This window comes from Arvicanthis niloticus, chromosome 1 (assembly GCF_011762505.2).
Source record: "Arvicanthis niloticus isolate mArvNil1 chromosome 1, mArvNil1.pat.X, whole genome shotgun sequence".
NCBI lineage: Eukaryota > Metazoa > Chordata > Mammalia > Rodentia > Muridae > Arvicanthis > Arvicanthis niloticus.
In genome coordinates, this window is record NC_047658.1 from 87,967,096 (window position 1) to 87,992,915 (window position 25,820).

At 39.6% G+C, this 25,820-nt stretch overlaps 1 protein-coding gene across 1 annotated transcript in view; it reads left to right on the forward strand.

Annotated features, from left to right (window-relative positions):
- The first annotated feature begins 1,688 nt into the window (after positions 1 to 1,688).
- The window catches only part of LOC117716854 (uncharacterized), a 64,502-nt gene continuing 40,370 nt past the window's right edge, over positions 1,689 to 25,820 (forward strand). The window contains exons 1-10 of the mRNA XM_076941891.1: positions 1,689 to 2,036; positions 2,939 to 3,053; positions 3,220 to 3,393; positions 7,644 to 7,750; positions 10,033 to 10,170; positions 11,264 to 11,328; positions 15,554 to 15,587; positions 19,847 to 19,886; positions 25,020 to 25,053; positions 25,387 to 25,457. Coding sequence (XP_076798006.1) covers positions 1,759 to 2,036; positions 2,939 to 3,053; positions 3,220 to 3,393; positions 7,644 to 7,750; positions 10,033 to 10,170; positions 11,264 to 11,328; positions 15,554 to 15,587; positions 19,847 to 19,886; positions 25,020 to 25,053; positions 25,387 to 25,457 — 1,056 coding nt within the window. The 5' untranslated portion in view covers positions 1,689 to 1,758. The remainder of the gene's footprint in view (positions 2,037 to 2,938; positions 3,054 to 3,219; positions 3,394 to 7,643; positions 7,751 to 10,032; positions 10,171 to 11,263; positions 11,329 to 15,553; positions 15,588 to 19,846; positions 19,887 to 25,019; positions 25,054 to 25,386; positions 25,458 to 25,820) is intronic.

Sequence of the window (25,820 nt, forward strand, 5' to 3'; positions counted from 1 at the left end):
CAAAATATGAGCTTTAGCTAGTAACAGCAATGTTGGTCCAGTCCCACGCTAATGCAGTGTGTTAATGATAGAGACACTGGGTTTGAAGAATATCAGAATACTTCCTGCTATCTTGTTCAATTCTTCTCCATAATCATTACTATTCTAAATTGAAAAGTTTGTTCTTATAATGTACCATAGACCTAATATAGACTTAAATATAGAACATAAACGGAAATTTGTGGAAGCAAACATGAGACCATAAAAGACCTGTTGTTCAAAGGACATTACATACTTATATAAAATGCTATAATGATATTTGTTAATTGAATAATCGATTTGTTAGCAAAAAATGTTTAAGCTATTGTGAAGTTGTCTCAAATACAGAACTTTTGGCTATGACAAACAAAACCATAATTCCAAAGAGAAAGTAATAAATACAACTTCACTGAAATTAATTATTATGTTCTTGGGGGGGGGGGGCACACTTTAAAATGCCATGCTCAGAGTATTTGAAGGTCACATAGCCAACAATTTTTTCCCAAAACATACAAAAAATTGTCAAAACACAATTTTAAAACTAAGAATAGGCAAACACTTGGATACACAAAGTCCTGAAAACAGTATACAAAAGGAAATCAGAACATTTCAGCACCCATGGCCATTGGGAAAATGCACAGTCAGTCCTCAGTGAGATGTCACTATGCAGCTAAAATAACATCACTGTGCCACACTCTTGTGAAGTCATAGAATTGGTCTTGCTGGTTAACATGCAAAAGTATACAGCCTCCTTGGAGAATAATTCAATCGATTTTTAAATACAAAAATGTATTTTATTTCAGTAGCTCCAATCCTTAACTCCAGAGGGAAAAATATGATGTTTAAGAAGGTCTTATGGCAAATTGCCCAAACCAGAATAATCTAAATATTCGTCTGTTGTATTCCAAATTAATGAGGCCTGACTGAGGCACACCTTGAGTCAAGCTGCCAGCCCCATCTCCATGACAGTATTTCAAGGCTCCCATCTACCTGGCAATGAGCCCTTCTCTGGGTTGTGTGGAGGTACAAATGTCAGGTGGCTTCCTCCAGGCCCTGCCTGCAGTTCCAGCAGCCCAAGTTTGTCTTATGCAGATTCTGTGCAGATTCTGACCAGTGCTCCTGCCCATGCGCTGCTGTGGCCAGCACACTGCCCAACCCATGCTAGGTGGCCACTGACAACCACAGCCTAGATGACAGAAGTGGATGTCGCATTATAGGCTGTTTTCCAAAAGCCATGCCTCTTGCCCTGTGTATTACACACCCCTGCTAATGACAGTATTTTCAGGGCATGGCCATCTGTGGAGGGCAGGAGTCTCCTGAAGGATTCTTTGGGTGATGAGAATTGGGGGGGGGGGGGGGGGTGATTAAGTCCGGACGTCATTCTATTGGTTTTTCGACTTTCAGTCTGACTCTCCAGAGATATTAGAGAGTTGAGTTTGTAATTCAAATTCATTTGTTTAACGAAGTCAAATCATTTGAAATAAAAGTAAGGTTTTGACAGACCCTGAGCTGCACTTAACTCACTGTGCACCATTAGTTGCTTGGCAGTGACAACTGAGCACCAGAACAGGTGTGTTTACAGAATTGCTAGGCAACCGCTAATCTTTACCCAATCCCAAACCACAGAGCTTCTCGGGTGGGATTCCATGGCAACTGCGCGTGCTCTGGCTGTTGGCTTCTTCAGTAGCAACTATGACCAATTGTTGACGATCGAGTCGGGGGTGGGACACTAAAGACAGAATGAATGGGCCTCTGGGTCCAACAACCTCTTCTATGTCCAAAGTGGCTGGCTTGTCTTCCAAGAAGAGCCGGTGGCTCTTGCAATCCTTGCGGGACCAGCAGCAGCACTCCCTGGGTACTGGGTTTGAGAGTGCCAATATCCTCCTCTCGCCCAAGTACCACCTCAAAGACAGGGATCTGAGAAAGATCCACAAGGCTGCATGTGTCGGGGATGCAGCCATAGTGCAGCAGCTCCTGCTTGGAAAATGCGGTGTGAACGACAAAGACAAGAAGAAGAGGTAGCAGAGTCCAGAGGAGGGAGGCTGTGAAAAAGGCAGGGCTTGTGTGGAAGAAAACCTCCAGACTTAAGTCTCAAGTGGAAAATATATCTTCATTTTATAGAGAACGTTTTCAAGCAAAGGAAAACACTGAACTATTATTAGTCATATTTATGCTGTGGGTAGAATCCAGGCCTTGCCATGCTAGAGAAGACAGTCTGCTCCAAGCTCTTGACTGATATCTAGTAAAGTACAGATTTGGGAAGCTACAACGCTATATGGACCTAGGAAAAATATTTAGTGACCTGATAAGACTAGGGATTTTTATGTACTCTACCATATTTGAAATATCTTCAGGAAATAATGAGCATACCTACAATTTGCTCTCATCATCATTTAAAGTGCCATGTGTTTTAAAATAACCCACGGAACGCGTTTTACAAATAAACCTCTGTCCATGCATAGGATAGAGACGGGGGTTTCAGCAAAGGGTGGAGGCTGCCATAAAATATGTACTTGGGTATAAAGTGAGAACGATGTCACTTTGGAAAATCACACATACACACAACAGACATGCAAACACCTGCCCTTGTACCAGCCAAAGCAATGACAACTTGTCATAAAAATTATTTCCGTGCATTTGAAACATACACAAAACTTTTAAGCTTGCATTACTTAGCTACAACTCCCGTTCTTGGGGCAATCAGCTCTCCTTCTGCTTGCTCTTAGCTTAGTTTTATAAACCGGAAGATAAGTCTGTATTAATTCTATATTTTGGCTTTTACAAAGTCTTGTTCTATGAACTGGTGTACAATTTGTTCTGAAAGACGTTACCCACACACTTGTTCTCTCCTGCTTATCTTGACTTTTTTCAGGCCGTGCTGTATAATTTCCTAAAAAAGACATCCCTCCCATTTACACAGGACTGCCCTCCATATCGCCTGTGCTTATGGCCACCCAAAGGTGGTGATGGCCCTGATAGAGGGAAATTGTGAGATCAACGCCACAGACAGTGAGGAGTGCACAAGTCTGGTGAAGGTACTCGGCAGCTAAGGATTTGAGCATGGGAGAGCCTCGATACACGATACTTCACAGCATAGAAATGAATCTGTATCACCTTGAAATAAATAGATGGTGAGGCCTGTGGGATATTGATCCTGAATTCTTTGAACTTATGATCTGTCTCTTGGTGCAATTCCAACAGGCTGTACAATGTCAGGAAGAGGAATGTGCTACCATTCTGCTGGAGAACGGTGCTGACCCAAACATTGTGGATGCCCAGGGCAACAGCGCTCTCCACTATGCTGTCTATCATAAGAATACATCACTGGCTGCAAAACTGCTTGACCATGAAGTGAATATCGAATCGACAAATAAGGTAGAGACCATGAATCAGAAGGGTGCTAACCAACCAACCATAGTTGCAAAGTGTGTGGAGAACCCTGGTCTACAGAGGAGCCCACACAGGCACCATCTTCTATCATCAGAAGCTCATGTACACCTGGAATGATTCCAACCCCCACCTCACCCCACTCCCCAGACAAGGTCTCACTTTAAAACTTACTGGCCTGGAACTCACTGTGTTGACCAGGTTGGCCTTAAACTCAGAAAGACAGAGACAGACAGAGAGATAAAGAGGGGGGAGAGACAGGGGAAAGAAGGGAAAGGGAGAGGGGAAGGAACAGGGAGACAGAGGGAGAGGAAGACACAGAGAGACACACAGAAAGAGAAAGAGACAGAAAGAAAAATCCACTGTCTTACCTCCTGAGTTCTGTCACTAAGGACATGTACCACCACACCCAGTCTCCATCATTTCTGTTTAAGTACTGATACTTTGAAAGAAGCATCAGAGGGTGCAGCTCCTTTTATGCATCCGTGGTATATATTTGTGAAAGCACTGACTGTGTTAAAGGTAGACCTAACTTTTCTGACCTTGCAGACCAATCTAGGAAAGCATCATTTGCCTTGCAAATAGACCTTATCTTAAAACTCAAAACTAAGGTATTGGACAAGAAGAAATCTTATAGTTGGTGACCAGTCATAGCAAAGAGGGTTCTCTCTGACCACTAAGGCAGGAAAGGACACATTGGAGTGGGAACAGATCAGAGATATGTTTACAACCAACTTGGTTTTATTTTCTTTCTTCGGTCTTTTTGTGTTTGAATTTTCCTCAACTGGGTCAAGGTGGTGTTTAATGTGAACACCTCAGTTTGGGAGATTCATGGAGTCCTAACTAGGTATGGAAAGCAACATGATGCTGCTGAAGAAGCCAGGTTGATGACTTAGTGATGATTAACTGGGAAGCCAGAGTGAAAAATGAGTATTTCCCTGACCTTAGGCTTTTCTGGCATAAGACTGGAATAAGACTGTAAATTCTCAAATCTACAATATCTTGCCAGAGTTTATAAAACAAAGTCAGGGTGCACTTTAAATTAACCAATCTCTGTCTGACCCCTACCAAGGGAAGCTGAATGTAGTTTCTAGTGATTTTTTTTCTGGTTTTTTGTTTTTGTTTTTCTCCTTTGAGACAAAACCCCAAACCAGGAAGGGAAAGGCCATGTCGGACTGTTTTGCATCTATGCAGAGAACATGGCTTCTTGTATGAAATGCACACATGTGCTCCAAGTTGCAAATGACCCAACTCAATATTCATTTATGTCATTTGCCCTACTTCTCAAAGCATTTTGCCTTACAATGTTTGTTTTATACAATGTTTTGATAAATATTTCAGGGTTTTCTAAACAATCAACTTATAAGAACATCATCAATATTTTATATTAGTCTCTTAGAAGTGGAATTGAGTTTTAGAACTTGAAGGATAACATATGAAAAACACCTGTTACATATGGTCTCAGATTTGTCATTATAAGAATAAAATTTGCATTGATGTGTGCACATGTAAAGGCTACAGCTTGCCTATCAGGTTTCCTCCTTTATTGCTTTCTTTTTTCGAATGACTGGCCAATGAGGCCCTGGAATCCTTGTGTCTCTCCCTCCCGGTGCTGGGATTTCAATTATGTACTACCACATCTGGCTTTTATTTGAGCACAGAGGCTCTGGATTCAGGTCCTCAAGCTTAAACAGCAAGCACTTTATCCACTGAACCATCTCCCCTTGTACAGAGCTTTCTAATACCTAAGATAAAAATATTTTATCAGACAATAAAAAAAAACCTCACAAACCACCTAGTCATAACCAAGGTTCATTTGAAGCCTGCGTCTTTTAGTTTAGAAGCCACTTCCTTTCCCCCTGGGAGAAGGAGTGCCTGATAGGTTTTTATCTGAGATTCTGACACCATAAAAGGGAAGCAAGCAAGACTCCTCAGCAGCCCAGAGTAAATTCCTGCACCATTAGAAAGTTCTCCACAATTTATCCTGAGACTATAGTTCTTCTAATGCCAATTTCACTTCCTAACAATATTGTCAACTAGGGACAGAGCACGGATGAAAGATGTTTTAGGAGCTGGATGGCTCAGCAGATAAGATCACTGGCTGCTCTTTCAATGGATCCGGGTTCAATTCCCAGCACCCAGATGACAGCTTATAACTGTCTGTAATTCCAATTCCAGGGGGTCTGGCACCCTTACAAGGACATACATGCAGGTAAAACACCAATGAACATAAAATAAAAATAAATAAGCCATTAAAAATGAAAAAGTTCTGCTCCCGTGAAGACACCATATTTTGACCCATCCTAGAGGAACTACTGCACTCAGAGCAACAGATAAGAACCCTCCTCCACAACCCGAAGCCCCAGAGCTGCAGCTGGGAGCCTGGCTCACTCAGGACCCATCACCCACCAAACCCCCCACTCCCGAATAGGACCAGAAGCACCTAAAGAAGTGTTCAACATCCTTAGTCAACAGGGAAATACAAATCAAAACAACCCTGAGATTCTACCTCACACCGGTCAGATTGGCTAAGATCAAAAACTCAGGTGACAGCAGATGCTGATGAGGATGTGGAGAAAGAGGAACATTTCTTCATTGTTGGTGGGATTGCAAGCTGGTACAACCACTCTCAAAATCAGTCTAGCGGTTCCTCAGAAAATTGGACATAGCATTACCTGAGGACGCAGTCATACCACTCCTCGGCATATACCCAAAGGATGTTCCAACATAAAACAAAATCACGTGCTCCACTATGCTCATAGCAGCCTTATTTATAATAGCCAGAAGCCGGAAAGAACCTGGATGTCCTTCAACAGAGGAATGAATACAGAAAATGTGGTACATTTACACAATGGAGTATTACTCAGCTATTAAAAACGATGAGTTTGTGAAATTCTTGGGCAAATGGATGAACTAGAAAATATCATCCTGCGTGAGGTAACCCATCACAAAAGAACTCACACAGTATGCACTCACTGGTAAGTGGCTATTAGCCCAAAAGCTTGCAATACCCAAGATACAACTCACAGACTACATGAAAGTCATGAAGAAGGAAGACCAAAGTGTGGGTGCTTCTGTTCTTTTTAAGAGTACAAAATACTCACGGGAGAAAATATGGAAACAAAATGTGGAGCAGAGACTGAAGGAGGGGCCATCCAGAGACTGCCCCACCTGGGGATCCATCCCATGTGCAGCCACCAAATACAGACGCTGTTGTGGATGCCAGGAAGTGCATGCTGACAGGAGCCTGATATAGCTGTCTCCTTAGAGGTATGCCAGAGCCTGACATATACAGAAGCAGATGCTCGAAGCTAACCATTGAACTGATCACAAGGTTCCCAGTGGAGGAGTGAGAGAGAAGACTGAAGGAGCTGACGGGGTTTTCGGTCCCATGGGGAGAGCAACAATACCAACCAACCAGAGCTCCCAAGGTCTAAACTGCCAGCCTGGGAACATACATGGAGGAACCCATGGCTCCAGCTGTATATGTAGTGGAGGATGGCCTTGTCAGGCATTGATGGGAGAGGAGGCCCTTGGTTCCCGTGAAGGCGGGATGCCCCAGTGTAGGAGAATTCGAGGGCAGGGGGGTGGGAGTGAGTGGGTGGATGGGGCACACCCTCATAGAAGCATGAGCAGGGGGGATGGAATAGGGGATTTCTGGGAGGTGGAGGGAATAGGAAAAGGGGATAACGTCTGAAATGTAAATAAAATATCCAATAAAAAATGAAAAAAATACTTAGAAAAATTACTTTTAAAAGATTTTTTAAATACTAGTTGTAAATACACAGTTATATATTCAAAGGAATCATAGACCTTTCTGTGTGACACAGCATCTCTGGAGAAGTAAATATTCTTTGGAGAGTAAATTTAGAAGCCCTGTTATAGAGATGGTGGCAGAGCTCACTAACTCAATTAAACATGTACAATTTTACTACTATGGTTTAGAACCTGCAGCCACTGACAGAAAACAAAAAGTTAGAAAGAAAAAAAAATGCTTGGGAGCAGCCATGTGACTCCAAACTGCTGTGGTAAACACCATAATAGAAACAAATACTCCTGCACACATGATTGTGGGCATTTAGAGAGGACTGGAGCTCCCATGGTACATGGGGACACAGGGATTATGTTTTTCTGTGTACTTGTGTTTGTGTCCAGGGAGCTTTTCTACAGTTTTTCAATTCAACTGACAAATGTGTGATTTTTTTTGCAAGTTTTAAGTGGTTTTTGTTATTTTACAGGGTGGCTTCACACCATTTTTACTGGCTGTCAGTGAAAACAAACTGAAGATAGCAAAATTCTTATTAATGAAGAATGCTAATATACATGCGGTTGATAACCAGAAAAGGTATTATAATTTTTTACACCTTAGTGGTGGTATAATGTGGCAACAAGTACTCAGTTAGAAATATTGAATTATCTGGGTGGTGGTAGCATGCACCTTAAGTCCCAGCCCTCCAGAGGCAGAGACAGGTAGATCTCTGAGTTTGTTCTACAGAGGGAGTTCCAGGACAACCAGGGCTACACAGAGAAACTCTGTCTCAAGAAAAGAAAGAGAGAGGGGGAGAGGAAGATGGAGAAGGAGAGATGGAGAGAAAAAAGGAGAGGGAGACAGAGAGGAAAGAAAGAAATATTGAACTAACAAGAAATAGAACAACTTACACTAATTGAGATACAATGGAAACTCAACACACTCATCAAAAGTATGTAGAAAGGAAATTATTGAGAGCCGGCAACACACAGAACTGTGTATACTACAGCCCTTGTGTAGGCACTGATGTTTGCAAACTAGCTCTGCTGGCCATTTCGTCTTACAGCAGCTGAGGGGATCCTGTGAGTTTTATTTTAGTTTGATAATATACAGACTCAGTTCATTTTTCTGCCTCAATATTAAACTTCTTAAACTATTTGTAGCATTTTAACCTCTGGTTTTTATGCACTTGGCTTCTAAAAGGCTATAGTAAGAAATACTGGGGTTAAGATTGATTTGTCTTTGGAAAGACTCCTTCAAGAAACTGTAAAAATGCTCTTTGAAAAATACTAGGTGATGAGAGAGAGAAAGAGGGGGGAGACAGGGAGGCAGATGTTCACGTATCTCCACCAGTCAAAGATACTTGATACATCTAGGTTGGGTATTGGGTTACACCTCTGATTGAGCATTACCAAACTTATAAAGCCTTTAATTAACATTTTTTAAAAAGTGTATAAATGCAAAAAGGAAAAGGGGGCATGGGATAGGGGTTTTCTAAGGGGGGGGATGGGGAAAGGGGATGGAATCTGAAGTGTAAATAAAATATCCAATAAAAAAAGAAAAGAAAAATACTCAGTTATATAATCCCAAAATGACTATTGTTAGTTCTAGATAACACTCATATTTCTTCTTTTATTTTTATTTTTTAAAGATTTATTTATTTATTTATTTATTTATTTAATGTATGTGCGTACACTGTTACTGACTTCAGAAACACCAGAAGAGGGCATCGGATGGTTGTGGGCCACCATGTGGGTGCTGGGAATTGAACTCAGGTCCTCTGGAAGAGCAGTCAGTGCTCTTAACTGCTGAGCCACCTCTCCAGCCCTCTTTTTTTAATTATTATTATATATAACACAGTTGGGTTTTTTGTTTGGGGTTGGCATTTGGTAAAGGGAAGAAAATGAGCTGTGTTTGAATAAACCTTTAATGAAGATGAAGAGGTGGGGTAAAGATAAAGGAGATTGGATTTAGAGTCGCATAAAACCGGATTATATGATCCTGGCTTCCCCATTTGCCATGTTTGTGACTTTAGGAAGATTAGTTACTACTAAACACATGTCCCTCTGTGAAAAGCAGGGTCATTGAACTTAACATTGTGGGTGGAGGTTCTATATGTAACATTTAGGTGAGTGCCTGTGAACATCTGCAGCTGAAATCACTGTGACCACCACTATAGCAATCACTGCTGTGTTGACTGTTGTTCTTTTGAGACAGGGTCTCATTATGTAGCCCAGGTGGCCTGGACCTCACTTTGTGGAGTAAGATTGTCTTGAAATCACAGTCAATCCTTCTACCTCAGCCCACTTAGTGCTTGAATGACAAGCATGTACCACACCACTCATGGATAATATACTCTGAAAATAGCTTTTTCTCATCTGCCCATCAGCTTCCTGAAAATTGTAATACAACTTAGCACATTATACAGGAAATCCAGAGAGATTTTTGCTTGGCTGTTTGCTTTTGTTGTTTTGGGGACAGTTTTGCTGTGTATGCCAGGTTTGCCTAGAACTCCTTATATAGTCCAAACTGGACTCAAACTCAGAATCCCTCAGTCTCAGCCACCTGAGAACTGTGATCCCAGGCATGTGGCATCACAGCTGATGGGAGTACATTTAAATTTTACCAACTCCAGACACATGACCTTGGTGTGGTTTCTTTTCACCATAGGGCTTTAAGTTAGCGTCTATGGTGAGTTGTCACAGGGGGGAGAAGGCTTAGGACTTCTTTTCCTCTTAAAAGTCTCAAGATCTTGAGATGTTTGTCTGTTACCTTGTCGATAGCCAATTCTACTCAGACACTAAACAGGCCAAATATAGCAAACTGGTTTTTAATTTTGTTAAAGTACTAAGGGTAGTGTTATCTCTCTGCTTTTTCAGAACAGCCCTCATGCATGCTGTAAGTCATGACTCAACAAACCTCGTCAGATTTGTTCTTCAGCAAGGTGTAGACCTCTTTTTGAAAGATGCCTTTGGATTGACTGCAATCGATTATGCTGCTAATTTTAAACATAATATGTAAGTGCTTACCTTAAATGCTAGTTACTATTAAACTGAGTAAATAATCAATAGTCTGAACTTTATCTACACTGTAGCTGTCTTCAAACACACCAGAAGAGGGTATCAGATGCCATGGTTGTGATCCACCATGTGGTTGCTGGGAATTGAACTCATGACCTCTGGAAGAGCAGGCAGCACTCTTAACCCCTGAGCCATCTCTCCAACCCCTCAAAATAATTATAATAGTACACATCAGAGAGAGCTTCTTACTTCTGTTCAGGTGGTTTTAAAACAGCAGGAAGTTAGTCTATATTCAACACCAGATATCAAGCAAAGGCAACCCTGGAGGTACCAGTGGGTGACAGATTCATAATCTTGGACCTTTGATGTTGGTTTTCTTTTTCTTTTACTTTATTCTTTCTTTATCTTTTTCTTTTTCTTTTTCTTTTTCTTTTTCTTTTTCTTTTTCTTTTTCTTTTTCTTTTTTCTTTTTCTTTTTCTTTTTCTTTTTCTATGTGGTAGTACTGGGGATTGAACCCAGAGCCCCATACATGCTTGCTGAGCTCTACCCCTGAGCTTCACCCCCGGCCTCTATCTTGGGACTTTTAAGATCTTTATTCTTGGGAATCCCAGCACTGTTCATCCCAAGTATCTACCCTATAGCACAGGATAGAAATAGTTCCGTCTCTATGATTCTCCTAATGACTTGAGTCTAAAAATGTCTAGTTTAACATAAAAGTGATTTTTCTACCTGAGTCCATCTTCCATGCCTGCCTGCTTAAATGTCCCCAGAAGCTAGAGGTTTGTTCAAGTCAGATGGAGATAAGGGGAAAGGAGACTTTGTTTCTGCTGATTCTCTTGCTTCAGGGCTGCCATGAAAGCTGGCATTGAAGTCCAGGAAGACAAGCGGCTGCCAGCTGTTCCTGCTGATCCAGTCTTGGGTCTTCTGACAGTGTACACTTAGCTGTAGAGGCTTAAGGGCTTACACCATGGATGTATTATGGGATAAAGCTCTACTGTGATGTGCCATACTGTGAAGAATTTAACATTTTAGCAAATGATTTTTTTCACCAGTATTAAGATATTAATTTTACTCATCATTTTTATAAAGCAATATGAAAATCCTTCTCGAATATAAAGAAAAGAGATATGAGAAGTCTGAAAGAGCCAACCTAGGTAAGAATTACTCCTTGTGTGGCTGCCCTAGATTTACTAGAAGAATATTTTGATAACAGCTGGTTTAAAATAAATCAATGCATAAAATGTTTTCTGTTGGACTTTATTTCATTATTGGCAGTCTAGAATTTACATATTTTTAAGAAATTACTTATAGAATATTCCCATCCTGAAAAAATATTATTTAAAAAAAGATCTGTTTAGTTATTCTGGAAACTAAAAGTCTGTATTTTAATAAGTATTTTTAATTCAGTATTTTTATAAGTAGTAAAAACAATTTATAAATTACCAAGTTGCTTGGTTCCTCAGCAGATCCATCACAGCAATTGCATTTATAAAAATAGATATTTTAACTTTTGAAATGGCTAGGTTGTAATTACTAAGTGAATATTATGAAATATTTTATTATCAACTATTTTCTCACTTAAATGTTCAATTTTAAATTTTCCTTTCTGATCTCTGTTGTGGCCCACAGATCCTTCAAAGGTGTGTTGTTTAATCTCTGTGCACTGGTATGGTCCCTCTAGTTTTCCTTGCTATTGACTTTATTCCATTATAATCTGATAAGACATACATATTTTACATTTTTTGTATTTGTGAAACTTTCTCTATGGCCTCAAGTGAGATTTATTTCAGAGAAAGTTTCATAAGGTGATGTTTTTCATAGCTGTTGGATAGAATAGTTTGTGTCATTTGATCTATGATACAAGTTAACATAGAGGCCGTTTTTTTTGGCTTTTGTCTAGACAACCTATTGATAATAATAAGGTATTGAAGTTGACCATATGATGGGGTCATATTTATCTGTCTCTTCATGTTCAGTAATGGTTACTTTGTGAAATTTGGTATACCAATGTTTGATACATACAAATTTACTATCATATCTTCTTGGAGTAATATTCCTTTTATTAATACTTAGTGATCTTTTTTAAGAATTATTTCTTTATTTTATGTATATGAGTACACTGTAGCTGTCAGACACACCAGGAGAGGGAACCCTGATCCCATTACAGATGGTTGTGAGCCACCATGTAGTTGCTGGGAATTGAACTCAGGACCTCTGGAAGAGCAGTCCTTAACCACTCTTAACCACTGAGCCATCTCTCCGGCTCAAAATGTAGTAATCTTTATCTGCCATGATCAGTTAAGAGCATAGAATCTACTAACCAAACACAAGTATGCCTACTTGTGCTTGATGTTGTGTTCCATTTGCACAGAACATTGTCTTCTATGCTCTCATCTCGGTCTCTGTGTATCCATCCCAGTTAATTGTGTTTGTTGGAGACAGCAGTTGGATCCTGTGTTTTAATCAATCTACTAGTCACCATCTTTTGATGGTCTACTTGAGACCACTTGAAGTTATTACTGAGAAGTATTTGTTGATTCCTATTTTTAAAAAGGACCTCTGTTATATGTATATGTTATATGTTATATGTACTGTTCATATATTTCTTTTTCTTTTATTCATCCTACTTATCCATCCTAGAGATCTGGTGATTTTTGAGTTCAATATATTTGATTCTTCTCTAGGTCTTAGGTACCTGTTACTCCACACATGGTGTTTACTCTTCCTGGGAGGTCATGTTGATGATTACCTTACCCTTTATGCTCTTGCAGAATTCCTTTAAGAATTTTCTGCAATGCTGATTTAGTGCTCAAGAGTTGTTGAATTTTCGTATGTATTGAAAGTCTCCATCTATTTTGAAAATTAACTTTGCTGCATATGATTACTTAGTTAATACCTGCCGTCAGGTCTGGAATTGTATCATTCCCTACTTTTCTAGATTTTAGGGTTTTTCCTGAGAAATCTATTGTCACTGGAATGAATTTACCTTAGTAAGTGAGTCAGTATTTTTCTCTTGTAGTTTTTGATGTCAAGATCAAAAGCTGGATTCTTAATGCTTTGACTATAATACAACAAGGACAGATTTTCTTTCTGCTCACATCTGTCTGAGCTTATAAATGCGGCTTGTATTTTTGTGCCATCTTTCCCTAGATTTGAGGATTTTTCTGCTAAAATTTTATTAAACAGTTTTCTACTTCTTAGTTTTCATCCCAGTTTCTACCCCACAAATTCTTAGGCTTGGTTTATTGATCATATCCCAGATTTTTTGATATGATGGTCACAATTATCTTGTCTTTGTTGCTACCAGAATGAACTATTTTCCAGCTGTGTTAAAGCACTAATATGATTGTTCTACTTGATCTGGTTGTGGGTGATATTTTCCTCCATGGTTTTTATTTGGTTAGCAGAAACTTTCATTTCTAATGGTTCTGGGTTCTTTTTCCAATAATATGTCATTTTTCTTGCTGGGTTCTTCATCTATGTTGTGAGGTTTCTTATTCAGGACCTGAACTGATGCCCTTACCTTAGTTGTCCGCTTATCTGATCCTATTTGGCGTTGTCGATCACTGTTTACTTCTATTCCTTTGACTCAGGCATTTCAATCACTATAGTGTTTTTTTATTTGAGTTATTGAGGAACCTTTGGAGATGTTGTGTTGTTTCATTTTTTTTCATATTTGTTCTGCTGCTGTGCCCTGGCTTATGCATCTGTTGGGACAGGTACATTTTTTTGTTTATTCTTTGTTTTATATAGATGTGTGTGTGTGTGTGTGTGTGTGTGTGTGTGTGTGTGTGTGTGTGTGATTTTATCATGTATATTATGCATAGTATAAATATATATATAATTTTACTTATATATAAAATAGAGAGTGTGTATGTATATACACACACACACATGTATTCTGTGTCTTTTTACTCGGTAGTCTTACCTTCAATTTATACCTTCCTTCATTTGAAGAGGATAAAGCAGAAAATAGTAACGAAAACAATGATTTGGGGATGCTAGGGATTGAACCCAGAGCCTCCCCCATGCAAGCCAAGTGCTCTACCACTGAACCATTCTTCTCGCACCGACCATTACACTTTCAGACCAGTTTTAGGTTCACAGCAAAGCCGAAGCACACGCTCATGGCTTCTGGTTACACACATGCATAGCGGGACATTTCTTGCTCTTCTCTGCAGTAGTGCACTTAGTACTGTTTCTTAGTCTGCAACAACCTCCCATTATCATCTAATGGAACTGTGTTAAAGTTCGCCCTCGGCTTTGTTCATCCTAAGGATTTAGGCAAATGTATACCATAGGTGTTTACCATTCAAGTATCACATACAGAGTGCTTTCACTAATCTTAAAGTTCCATGTATTCCACTCCAGCTCTCTATCTAGTTCCAGAAATAAATGTGTTACCATAGTGACAGGCTTCATAAAGACATCTTCATATATCATATGCTTTGACTACATGTACCTCCATCCTCCCCCCACCCATTATTCCTATTCATTTTCCCACCCAGACTCACTTCCACACTTATGTTCTCAGCCATTTTCTTCCAACTGATATAATTCCATGATTTGTAGCTGAATCAAATCCCTCTGATGTGTATACACCAGTTTCTTTATTCTGACCCTATAGCTTGGCTACTGTGACTATGCAAATATCTCTGTGGTATGTTGGTTTGGAGCCCTTTATGTATACACCCAGGAGCAGAGGTGTGCTTTTTTATCCAGAGTGATGCTATGGTCCATTATAAACATCACACATCCATTTTCATGCTTAAGTTTTGATTCCAGTACTCAAAAGGTAGAGGCAGGGAGATCTCTGTGGGTTCCAGGTCCAGCCAGGGCTACAAGTGAGATTACCTCTTAAAAGAAAAAAGAAAAAAGGCAGAAAAGGGAAGAAGGAAGGGAGGGAGGAAAAGAAAAAAGGAAAAAAACAATTTAACTATGTTTTAGCTAGTTTTCCATTGCTGTGAAGAGATATTAGGATAGCAGCAACCCTTATAAAGGGCAGGAATGTCCCTATGCCCTTAGTTTATAAAAGCCACTCTAGTTGGACAGTGTTGGTTTATGAGAGGGATTCTGTTAACTATACGACTGTTGGTCAGTGTAATGATGGTATCATGGTCATTACACATCACAGTTTACTTTTACGAATTGAAGTTTCACAAATGCCATCTTTCTTCTTTGCATTTGGTAAGTACAAAAGAGGAAGCAAGAGTTCTCTGTGCTTTCATGGCATGTAAGTAATAGTAAGGTTCATTTTAGAGTACTCTTCAGGTTTGGTCTCAAGGGAATACTTCTAATAAAATATCAGAGTCTTACACTTCTAATGTTTCCATTGCCCTCTTGAAGATTGTAAATACATTCTATTTTTGTTTTTAATAGTGGAGAAAAGCTCTGAGGATGACTCTTCTGGAAGGTACAATTTTATACATTCTTAAACATTTGACAACTAATTAGAGAGCAGAAAAGAAAAGTTTTTTGGACACTTTACTCTGGCATGGACACACTGTTGGTTGTAATCTATTTTATACCAGTTAGGTAACTATCATGCATAAAGATTGAGTAATTTGCTTGTGATCTCGTAATTGACATGTTGGTGGCCCAGATTTCTTCCCTGTGATTTCTCTTGCCCCTATGCATATGAAATAATGGGGGTTGTATAGTATTGAGCCAGAGATACATGTCCATATCAGTTCAGTTCAAACTACAAAATTCAGTCATAAAGTGACTGGCTTGGAATTTTCCTGAGCATCCTTGGTCCAAGGGTGTCCCAGTTTTTGACAATGGTACCAAGGCTTTGTTTTTTATTACTTGGCTTTGGAATACCAGTGTTGAGTGTAGGGGAAGATAAATGCTCAGACTGAATACAAAAGTCAAAATGAAACCACAATAGAACTAGTCAAGTTAAAGAAGGCAGAAACTGTCTACATTAGGAAGTATGGAAATATTAGATTCTTCTGTATGGCTTACAGCTGGCTTTTTATTATGAATAGCTAACATGTTGTCTTTGAATGCATTGCACGTGTTATGTGTGTCTGTCTGTGTGTATGTGTTTATATGAAAGCAGGCACACCACAGCACACATGTATAGGTCAAAGAACAACTGGGTCAGTCTTCAGTGTGAGCATTATGCCTACACTTCACCTCCTACCTTGTTTGAAACAGAATCTCACAGCCTCTGGAGGTTGTCCTGTCTCCTCCCTCATGCCATAGAAGTTCTGGGATTGCAGACAGACATCACTGCATCTCAGTTTCTGTAGGTTTTAGGCATCCAAACTCAGGTCCCCATGCTTGCCTGGCAAGCACAAGACCCATGTCCCATGAACAGTTCTACTTTCTCGAATTCTCTGGCTCAGTGCTTGATGTGTCCTCAACTTTTCTCTTATGTTCTCTGGGACTCTCCCTTGTCAGTGATCAAAATACATTTGACCCCTCACTCACTCTCAGCTTCTTCCAGCCCCTATACTTCTCTCAAAATCATGTGCTCTTCTTCTTTAACTATATGTAGCCTACTGAGTCCAGTTAGCATTGCCCATGTGCACTCAGCAAGGGTCTGACCACAGGAGAATATGCTTCTTGCCAGTGGCCAGATCTTTGAAGAAAACTGCCCTTCTGCCCCTCAGCAGCCATAGCTCCTCAACTAGGGATGGAGCTCTCTTTGCCCTTCACACAGCCATGCTACAACATTGTCTACATTGGCTTATACAAGTTTCAAGAAGAATTTAATATAGTCTTTTCATTAATTATCATTTCTGGCTATGTAAATAATATGGGCAATTGGCCAGGTGTGGTGACACACACCTTTAATCTCAGCCCTTGGGAGACAGAAGCTCTGTGAGTTTGAGGCAAACTGACCTACATATTGAGTTTCGGGACAGCCAGGGCTACATAGCAAGACCATCTCAATAATAATGTTAATATAAACAATTATGTTTTTTGTTCTAGTAGGTAAAAACTCTCACACATGCCAAACAACACTCTACACTTAGGCTCAAACTTGATCCACACAAGATTCTCCTTTCTTACTTAATTTTAACTTTTTGATAATTTCAAGCATGAGTACACTGTATTACATCGTTTCTACCCCTCTCTCCCCCACCTCAAACTCCACTCATGATCTACCACTCCATTTTTAATTCATAACCTCTTCTCCTCCCCTGACCTGCTCCCTCTCTCTTTCACACACACACACACACACACACACACACACACACACACACACAAACAAGATTCCAAAAATGTTGAAGTAATTATTTTTTTAAAAAAGCGGCCACCAATTAAGCCAACTGGCTAAGCTGCGGTGGCTCTGCCTAGCTCAACCACATGGCCAGAGGCCATGTGCATGCCACAGCTGGAAACAGCCAGCCAGAAACACCAGCCCTGCCACCCATGAAACGCCAGCATGGGAGATGGCTCTGCCAATCTTCCACGATGTCTCTGCAAGGTTGAGCATTGCCCAGACCATCCCGCCAACCACCTGGGCCCAGTAAGAAAATGAGACTCTAATGCTTAAATTATCCAGACTTATATATTTAGTAATGATCAATAACAAGATGCCCTTACAATCAGAGGTGTAACCCAATACTCAACCTAGTTATACCAACTATCCTTGACTGCTACAAACAAGCAAACATCAGCCTCCATGTCCCCCTCTCTCATTCACCGTCTCTCCCTTAGCTCCTCCTCTTCCTTCTCTTCTCCCTCCCTTCCTTCTCCTCTTCCTTTCCTTACTCCTTCCACCTTAGCTTCTCCTTCAAAATATAAGCAAATTTGTATAGACAAAAGATATTTAAATTGTAGAGAATTGTCCCTTTGTTAGTGACAGGGGACCCAGCACTTTGTACACACTAGGCAAGTCAAAATAAGGAGTTACCCTTGCATATAAGCTTCCTGAATGCTAGGAATAACGGGCTTGTTTCACCAAGCCTTGTCTAAATGCTAATTTTCCAAAAATTTCTTTTAGGAAGAAATGTTCTTGTGGTCTATAGGGTTGGCTGTAACAGATGACCACTTAAAAAAAAAAAAGTTTAAAATGCTGACTAGCACAGTATCACAGAAATAAGCTGATACATAACCAAACTGAACTTTTTTTTTTAAGTTGAAGCTATTTTCCCTCCCTTTGAAATGCAGACATCAAGTGTGGTTTGCATGACTTATGTTTACAATTTAGAGACATACTAGAACCATCCATCTTCCTAAACACATAAGCTTCTCCTGAGTCAAATCTTCAAATCCAATACATAGCATATTGATCTGATCTGTTTCTAAGTCTTCTGGATGCCCCAGGTGTGGTAAGTTCCAAATAAAGGTGTTGACAATGACCCTCCCCTGGCCCTTCCCTGTATCTTTATTAATCTATTCTGCAATCTACTTTCCCTGTCCTAAGATATGACAATGGAGGGGAAGATAGAATTCAAACACTGAAGCAGGGGAAATCTTACACCACCAATCCGGGCACTCACCAGTGTCTTCATATTCTCCACATGTTTTTGTGCCTTATTCATGGGGCTCATGAACATAACAAACACCAGCCCAATGAGGCTCAGTAAACATCCTGGAAAAGAGAAAAGAAAGTATATAAGAGCCAGAAAGTGGGGAGGGAGAACATAGAATGTTGTCCTCAGGACATGATGTGGCTGTTGCACACATGGATCCATGTACCTGTGGCTACCTGCCCAAGACCTGCCCAAGATCCAGCCAATTAAAAGCTCTAGCAAGGAATGAGGGGAGACTCCTAAGGCCCCACCCCAGCAGAGGAGGTATTATAGATTTATGGCTACTGGGGAGGAGGGGCCATTTTTCTTTAGGAGTGTGACTACTGGTAGTAGGTTCCCCATGCCCCAGTCATGACCCTGTATTCATGCACTAACTGGATCTGTGGATTAAAAAATTGATGATGATGATGATGATGATGATGATGATGATGATGATGATGATGATGATGATGATGATGATGATGATATAAGAAGGTCAAGAAGTTGGGAAGATGTGATAAGGGCATCCTCAGGGAAGTTGGAGTAGATATCATCAAGATACATTGTATACATGTATAAAATTATTAAACCATCAGTAAATATATACAATAAATATCCATTTCTATCATGTCTCCCCACACAACATTCATATATGTTAGACAGCTGGAAGGGTGGCTTTTTGCCTACTTATGTACAGATTTCCATTGCAAAAATGGGAAGTTTTATATTCTAGGACACACGAAAAAAGACCTTTTGCGGTTCTCGGGGTTCTGTCTGAGCTACCCATGCTATTCCCAGAAACTATGGTGTAGTTTGAGCACACAGCTTTGGCAATTTATTTTTCCTTACTTTCATACTTTATCTTGTGTTCACACTGCCTGGGTCTAGAAAACACCCTCACCCCCGCCCTTACCTTCTCTGACCTTGGCAAAACACCCTGTGTTTATAGCATTTCCTGGGCTTCAAAGTAACAACTGACTCATCTATAAGTTCCTAGCAATAATCATCTCCTTTGCAAAATTGGTGGATAATTTATTTTCTGTTCTCATTTGGTGATTTCTGGCTTGATGAAGAACTGTTGCCTGTTGTTTAATGACACCGTAAATAAACACTGTGGTCTCAGTAGTTTCTTATTGATGAGGAAGTGAGTTAAGATGTTTTCTGAAGGTTTGTTTGTTTGTTTGTTTGTTTGTTTTAATAGGAAGGACCAACAGAGTCAGAAACTGGAAAACATGAAAAAGGTAATGTTTCAGAAAAAAAAATCACAATTTGCCTTATGTTGATAGAGGGCATTAAAGTATTAAAAATGATGCTGGTGAATGTCTAGGAAAATCTCCTAAGCTATATTGCAAGCTTTACGACAAACAAAGGTGGAATTATACTTGTAATTTCAGGAATTAAGAAGCTGAGGTGGGAGGAGCATGAGTTCAAGGACAACCTGGAGCACATTGTAGAGGCCAAGCTCAAAAGGACAGAGAGAAAGAGAAAGAAGGAAAGAAGGGGAAGGGAGGGAAGCAGAGAGGAAGGGAAGGAAGGAAGGAATTGATACATGTAAATTATATAGATCCAAACATGATATTCATTCCTTTCAATATTTTTTCCTTTGTGATTTTCATTGCTCCTTGAAATTTGGCTTCTCACTATAGAACCTATCACTTCTTATTTTCTCTGATCTCTCTTACAAATTACATATGGGTAATTTCCAAACTACCCCAAAAGCCTTGTGGAATGATCTGTTGTTCACTGTCTAGTCACATCCTCTTTTCCCAGATAATTATGACAAATTTAGGTAATTCAAAGTTTTTTGGGGATTTTTTGTTTTGTTTTGCTTTTTAGTTTGGGGGCTCTGGCTAAGAGCATTTTCTGCTCTTGTGGGGGGCCCAGTTTTAGTTCCCAGGATCTACATACAACTATTCCAGTTCCAGGGGACCTGGCACCCTCCCAGGGGCAACAGGCATGCACACAATTTACATGCAGTCAAAACACACATACAGAATAAAAACAAGTATTTTTAATATTTCAAAATATATTCAACTAAATGAATAAAACTCTCCACTGGCCAAATATTCTTATTTTTTACTTTATAATGTCTCATTTCCTTATGCAATAGTTCTAGGTCACATACTCTCCTTACACATGTGCTTTTGTCAGCAAAGCCAAGTGGAGGAGTGACATCATTGGTGGAACCAGGGAGGCTCTATGACAGAGGAAGCAGCCAGCTTCAGATCTATATGATCTCCTAGTTACATTTCTCATTAACCCTATGCCTCTCATGTAATAATGTAATGGGACAAATGAAATCACTTTTTTGAATAAACTTTTATAATCATTATCAATAGTTTCATTCAATATTTACTTCTAATCACCCTGGCTACAAAACTTAAACTAACCTTAGAATCTATAGTCACTTATAACTGATGTCATTGAAATTGAACAAGAAGTTTTCTCTGAATATTTCTTGCTGTTCTGTCTGTGTAACTAACTCGCATAAAGAAGAAGGTAAGATAAAATCTGAGCCCTGTTATTACATAGTTGGAGCTCGGGGTGGCTATGTGTAGTGGCCACTGTTAGAACTCCACAGAAGACATGACTCTAATACTTGTCTTTGTAGTATTTTGTTACCAGACCCTTGTGCCCAGTTTACAGAAGCAATTCCTTATTGTGGATTCTGACTGTTTTGGGTCTCTGTCTAATTTAACTAAACACATGATGTATTAACTCATTTAAATTCAGTGTAATATTAATTTGACATTTATATTTAGTATATGTACATTGTATGACATTTCTTTACATGTTGGTTTTGGAAGACACCAAGTGAATGATAAATACTTTAAAGAGTGGAAGCTGAGCAAAACTGACAGAAAATTCACAGAGACAAGAATATTACATGAGAAAATTTTCCAACAATGGATATTTTCAAAAATGATATTTTCAGTATTACAGAATCATAAAGAACATGAAGCAGAGCATTCAAAGTTACATCCAAATGATACTTCCCTCCTTTCAATAACTGTGACCATGAGGACACTCAATATTCCTATAACAAAACTACACTTGCTGTTAGGGAACCCATGTTTTCTACTAGAAGCCCCACCTGGCATTCGTAGTTGCTCAGTGTCTACATGTAAATTTTCTTGTTTTTCATAAGGTCAAGAATCCTATTGATTCAGATTTTTACTCTTTTGTGTCTTGTAAAACAAAGCCTATGCAGCTCACATGATTGGCTCACAACTGAATAGATTTGTTCAATTAAGATAAAGGTAGCTTTACTTTTAAGGACCAGATCCAGCCTGAAGTGTTTGGCTGCCACACCATGTTTGGAAATGGGATATTGGTACCGTTGGTGTGGTGTTCGTGGGGAATTGGAAAGCTGTATGAGTTTAAAGTGTGAGATAACAGTTTTCTCATGTTAGCGTGAGTGATACTTGACTGTTCCTCATTCTATGATCACATAAGCATTTCTTCTCCAGCCAAGTAAAGTGGCACCTGTCTATACTCAAGGCAGGAGGATCACCAGTTCAAAACCAGCCTGAACGACATAGTGAGATCTTATTTTATAACAGCAAGATGTGGAGGATGTAGTCAGTGTCAGAGCATCTGTCTTCATGTGCAAGGCTCTAGATTTGACCCTTGCCACTAGGGAAATAATCCTCTCCAACTGAAATGTAATGAGCCCTTGCTGTGTTGCCCAGTGTAGCCTGAAATGTCTCAGTTCAAGTGTTCTCCTCCTCTGAGTGCTGAGTGCCTGGCACAAGAGGTACTTGACACAAGCCTCACCTACAAGTGAAATTAATATTGCTGGAAACCTAATTGAACTAAGGAGTCTTCCTGAAGTATATGGATTTAATTACTAATACAAATTATAACAAAGTTCTAAATAAATATTGTGTATGGTAACATGTGACTGTAAAATGAATATTATATTAATATAGATTTGTAAAATTAGTACAGTGGCAGTTATTTCTTAACCAGCTAATTCCCCAAATAACCACACAATGAGACTAAGATTTATTTATTTTTTTATTTGTCATTGATTTTTATTTTTTATTAGATATTTTATTTACACGTTAGATGCCATCCCCTTTCCCCATTCCCCCCTTAGAAAGCCCCTATCCCATGCCCCCTTTTCCTTTTTGTATTTATACATTTTTTTAAAATGTTAATCATAGGCTTTATAAGTTTGGTATTGCTCAATCAGAGGTGTAACCCACTACCCAACCTAGATATATCAACTATCTTTGACTGGTGGAGATACATAAACATCTGCCTCCCTGTCTCCCCCCTCTTTCTCTCTTTCATCACCTAGCTTCTCCTCTCCTTCTTCTCCTCCTCTTCTTACTCCTTCTCTTCCTCTCAGTACTCCTCACACCTTAGCTCCTCCTACATATCACCCTTCCTGTTAAAATGAAACTTTTCTCTCAAAATACAATTAGAGCATAATTATGCCGATTTGTACCAGTGAGGTACAAGATAGTCCTAATACCCAGTCCATCATTTTGTTGACTAACCAGCAACTCTGTCATCTATCCTAACTAAAACATTTAGTTCTGAACCTGACTTTAGGATGAATGTCAGCTGACGACCATCCACTCAAATCTTTTCTCTCAAGGTAAATAGCCAGGATTGGCTATGAGGCTATAAGTTTTCAACCCCGTCAGAAATCCGGAATGACTGAGTTAACCATAATTGTGGGAAGCACAAAGCATAGCTTCTAAAACTTAGCCAATTTATAGAGACCACTGAACACCTGGACAGTCCCTCTACTTCAGAACGTTGGAGCATCTGTTCTTCTGCCTTCTGGCTGAGGATCATCTGACAGACCTTAGTGCTGCAGAATTATTAAGGGCTAATTACTCTGTCTAGGCAGATATAATCAGTCGACTATTCCACAAGTGTGTCCTTTTCTGGACAGTAATTTGTCTGTAGAAGGAAAGAGGCAATTCTTGCCTAGTGGCTGTCTCACCACAACTGGAGTAACTCCAAAGATGCTCAATTTCTTCTTAGAATTCAATATAGGAAGCTGTCAGGAGCAGACAGGTCTCTAATCAAAATGAACATTAATACAGAAATGTTTGTCATGTCAATTCTGTGGATTTCTGATGTTTTGAAAACCAACTATCCATGTAAAGTAATCTGAACTGTTGCCTGTTAACTCCACTCAGCTATTTCTAAATAAAACATAGAAAACACCCTTGCAATAAACTCCAAGCCATGAATTTGCTATAGTCCCTTAACTCACAGGCAGAGGTCTGGTCCAGGCCTCAGATCCAGGAGAGGGGTGGAAGGGGAGTGCCGAGACTAAGATTTATTAAAACTGCCTTGAGCCAAATACCAAGCAATTATTACTCCATGCTAAACCTCCTAGCAAGTCAGGCTTCCTCCCTGACATTATCCTCATATTACTTGCATTTTCCCCATCTTTTCTTGTTCCAGCTATGTTCTCCTGATGCTTCCCCAACCTCTCTCTGCATGGCTCCTCTCCTTCTTTCCTGTCTGCTTCTCCACCTATCCCAGAGTCGGAAGCCCACCTTATTCTCTCTAAAGCTCTGTATCGGCTCGTTGGTTTTTATTAGCAAGGCAAGGAATAAATGAGAGACAGGGACTTCTAAGAATAAACACAACAAAGCCGTGTCCAGATTGAAACAAGATAACAGGATAGGGAAATCAACCTCTGAGATAATTCAAGGGTAAATTTTACACAATGTATGAAAACATTTTGCCAACACATGACTGCCAGCTTACAAAATTGGCATCTGTGAGAGGTGTAGGAGCTCCCTAATCTTACCCTTCCTCTCCTGTAAAAATTTCTGTCAAAATTTCTGCATTCTTGGCTGGTTTGCCGTTCATTATAGCATCTGTGCTAGTGTTTCATTGCTGTGAAGAGACACGATGATCATGGCAATTCTTATAAAGGAAAGCATTTGACTGGGGCTTGCTTACAGTTTCAGGGGCTTAGTTTATTATCAGCAGGGCAGGGAGTGTGGTGACACACAGGCTGACAGTGCTGGAGAAGGAGTTGAGAGTTCTACATCTAAATCCATAAGCAGCAGAGGGGTCCTCTGGAAGAGCAGCCAGTGTTCTTAATGGCTAAGCCAGCTCTCCAGGCCCAAACTGACTTTTCTATGTGCTCTTCACTAGAACCATTTCAACTGTAGGAATAATGGATGGTTTGCTTCTGTTCTCAACTGTTAAACATAACTCTACTTGTGCTTGGATGAAGGGAAGAATCTTGTCTTCTACTTCTAGCTAGAACTATGGTTGTGTCATGATTTGATAAATATGGGAAAGACTTGTTGTCTTAGTGATTGACTTAGCAGGTGAGTGTGTGAGTAAATAAGTTTCAGTCATGTTTCTCTTTTTCTCACTTTTAATAGGAAGAACTGACAGAGCCAGGAACAGGAGAACAAGGTAGTGTCTCAGAAACCCTTGCTGGGAAGTCTATTCTTATTCGTCCTGACTCTTCCCCTTTACTGCAGTACACAGAGGCAGCTTCTAATCTGCCATTTTACTTGTGGAAAAGTCTTCTTGCTGAATATTATCCAGTGTATCTCCAAAAGGATTATGAAACATTTGAACAATTAGAAATACTTTTCGTTAAATATATTTAGAGAATTAGCTAAAATTAATGTTAAAATAAAATGTTCCACAAATGTTTGTTGCTTTCTATTTTATAATGTCTCATTTTCTTATGGAATAGTTCTAGGTCACATGCTCTCATCACACATGTGCATTTGTCTACAGAGCCAATTGGAGGAGTGACGTCACTGGAGGAACCAAGGAAACTCAATAGCAGAGGAGATGACCAGCCTCAGGTATGTAATAATTTCTATTTCTATTTTCATTAAATACTGTTTCTTTTCCTTCCATAAGTTAGCATAGACCAAATAGAAATATTTTTATAATAACCTTGCAGAATCATTATGTCATAATTTCATGTCTAGTATTTATTTTTAGTACTATTAATTTATTCTTTCACAATTCATACATGTAGATAATACATTCTGGTCACATTTGTCCCATCCATTCACCTTTCGAACAACCAAACTCTCCCTCCCAACAACCCCCCCCACTTCCGCTATCATATCTCTTTGGTTTGTTTTCCTTTTCTCTGTGACTCACTGAGTTTAACCAGGACTGTTTGTCTTCATGAGGATGTAGGTGCTACTATTCTCTGG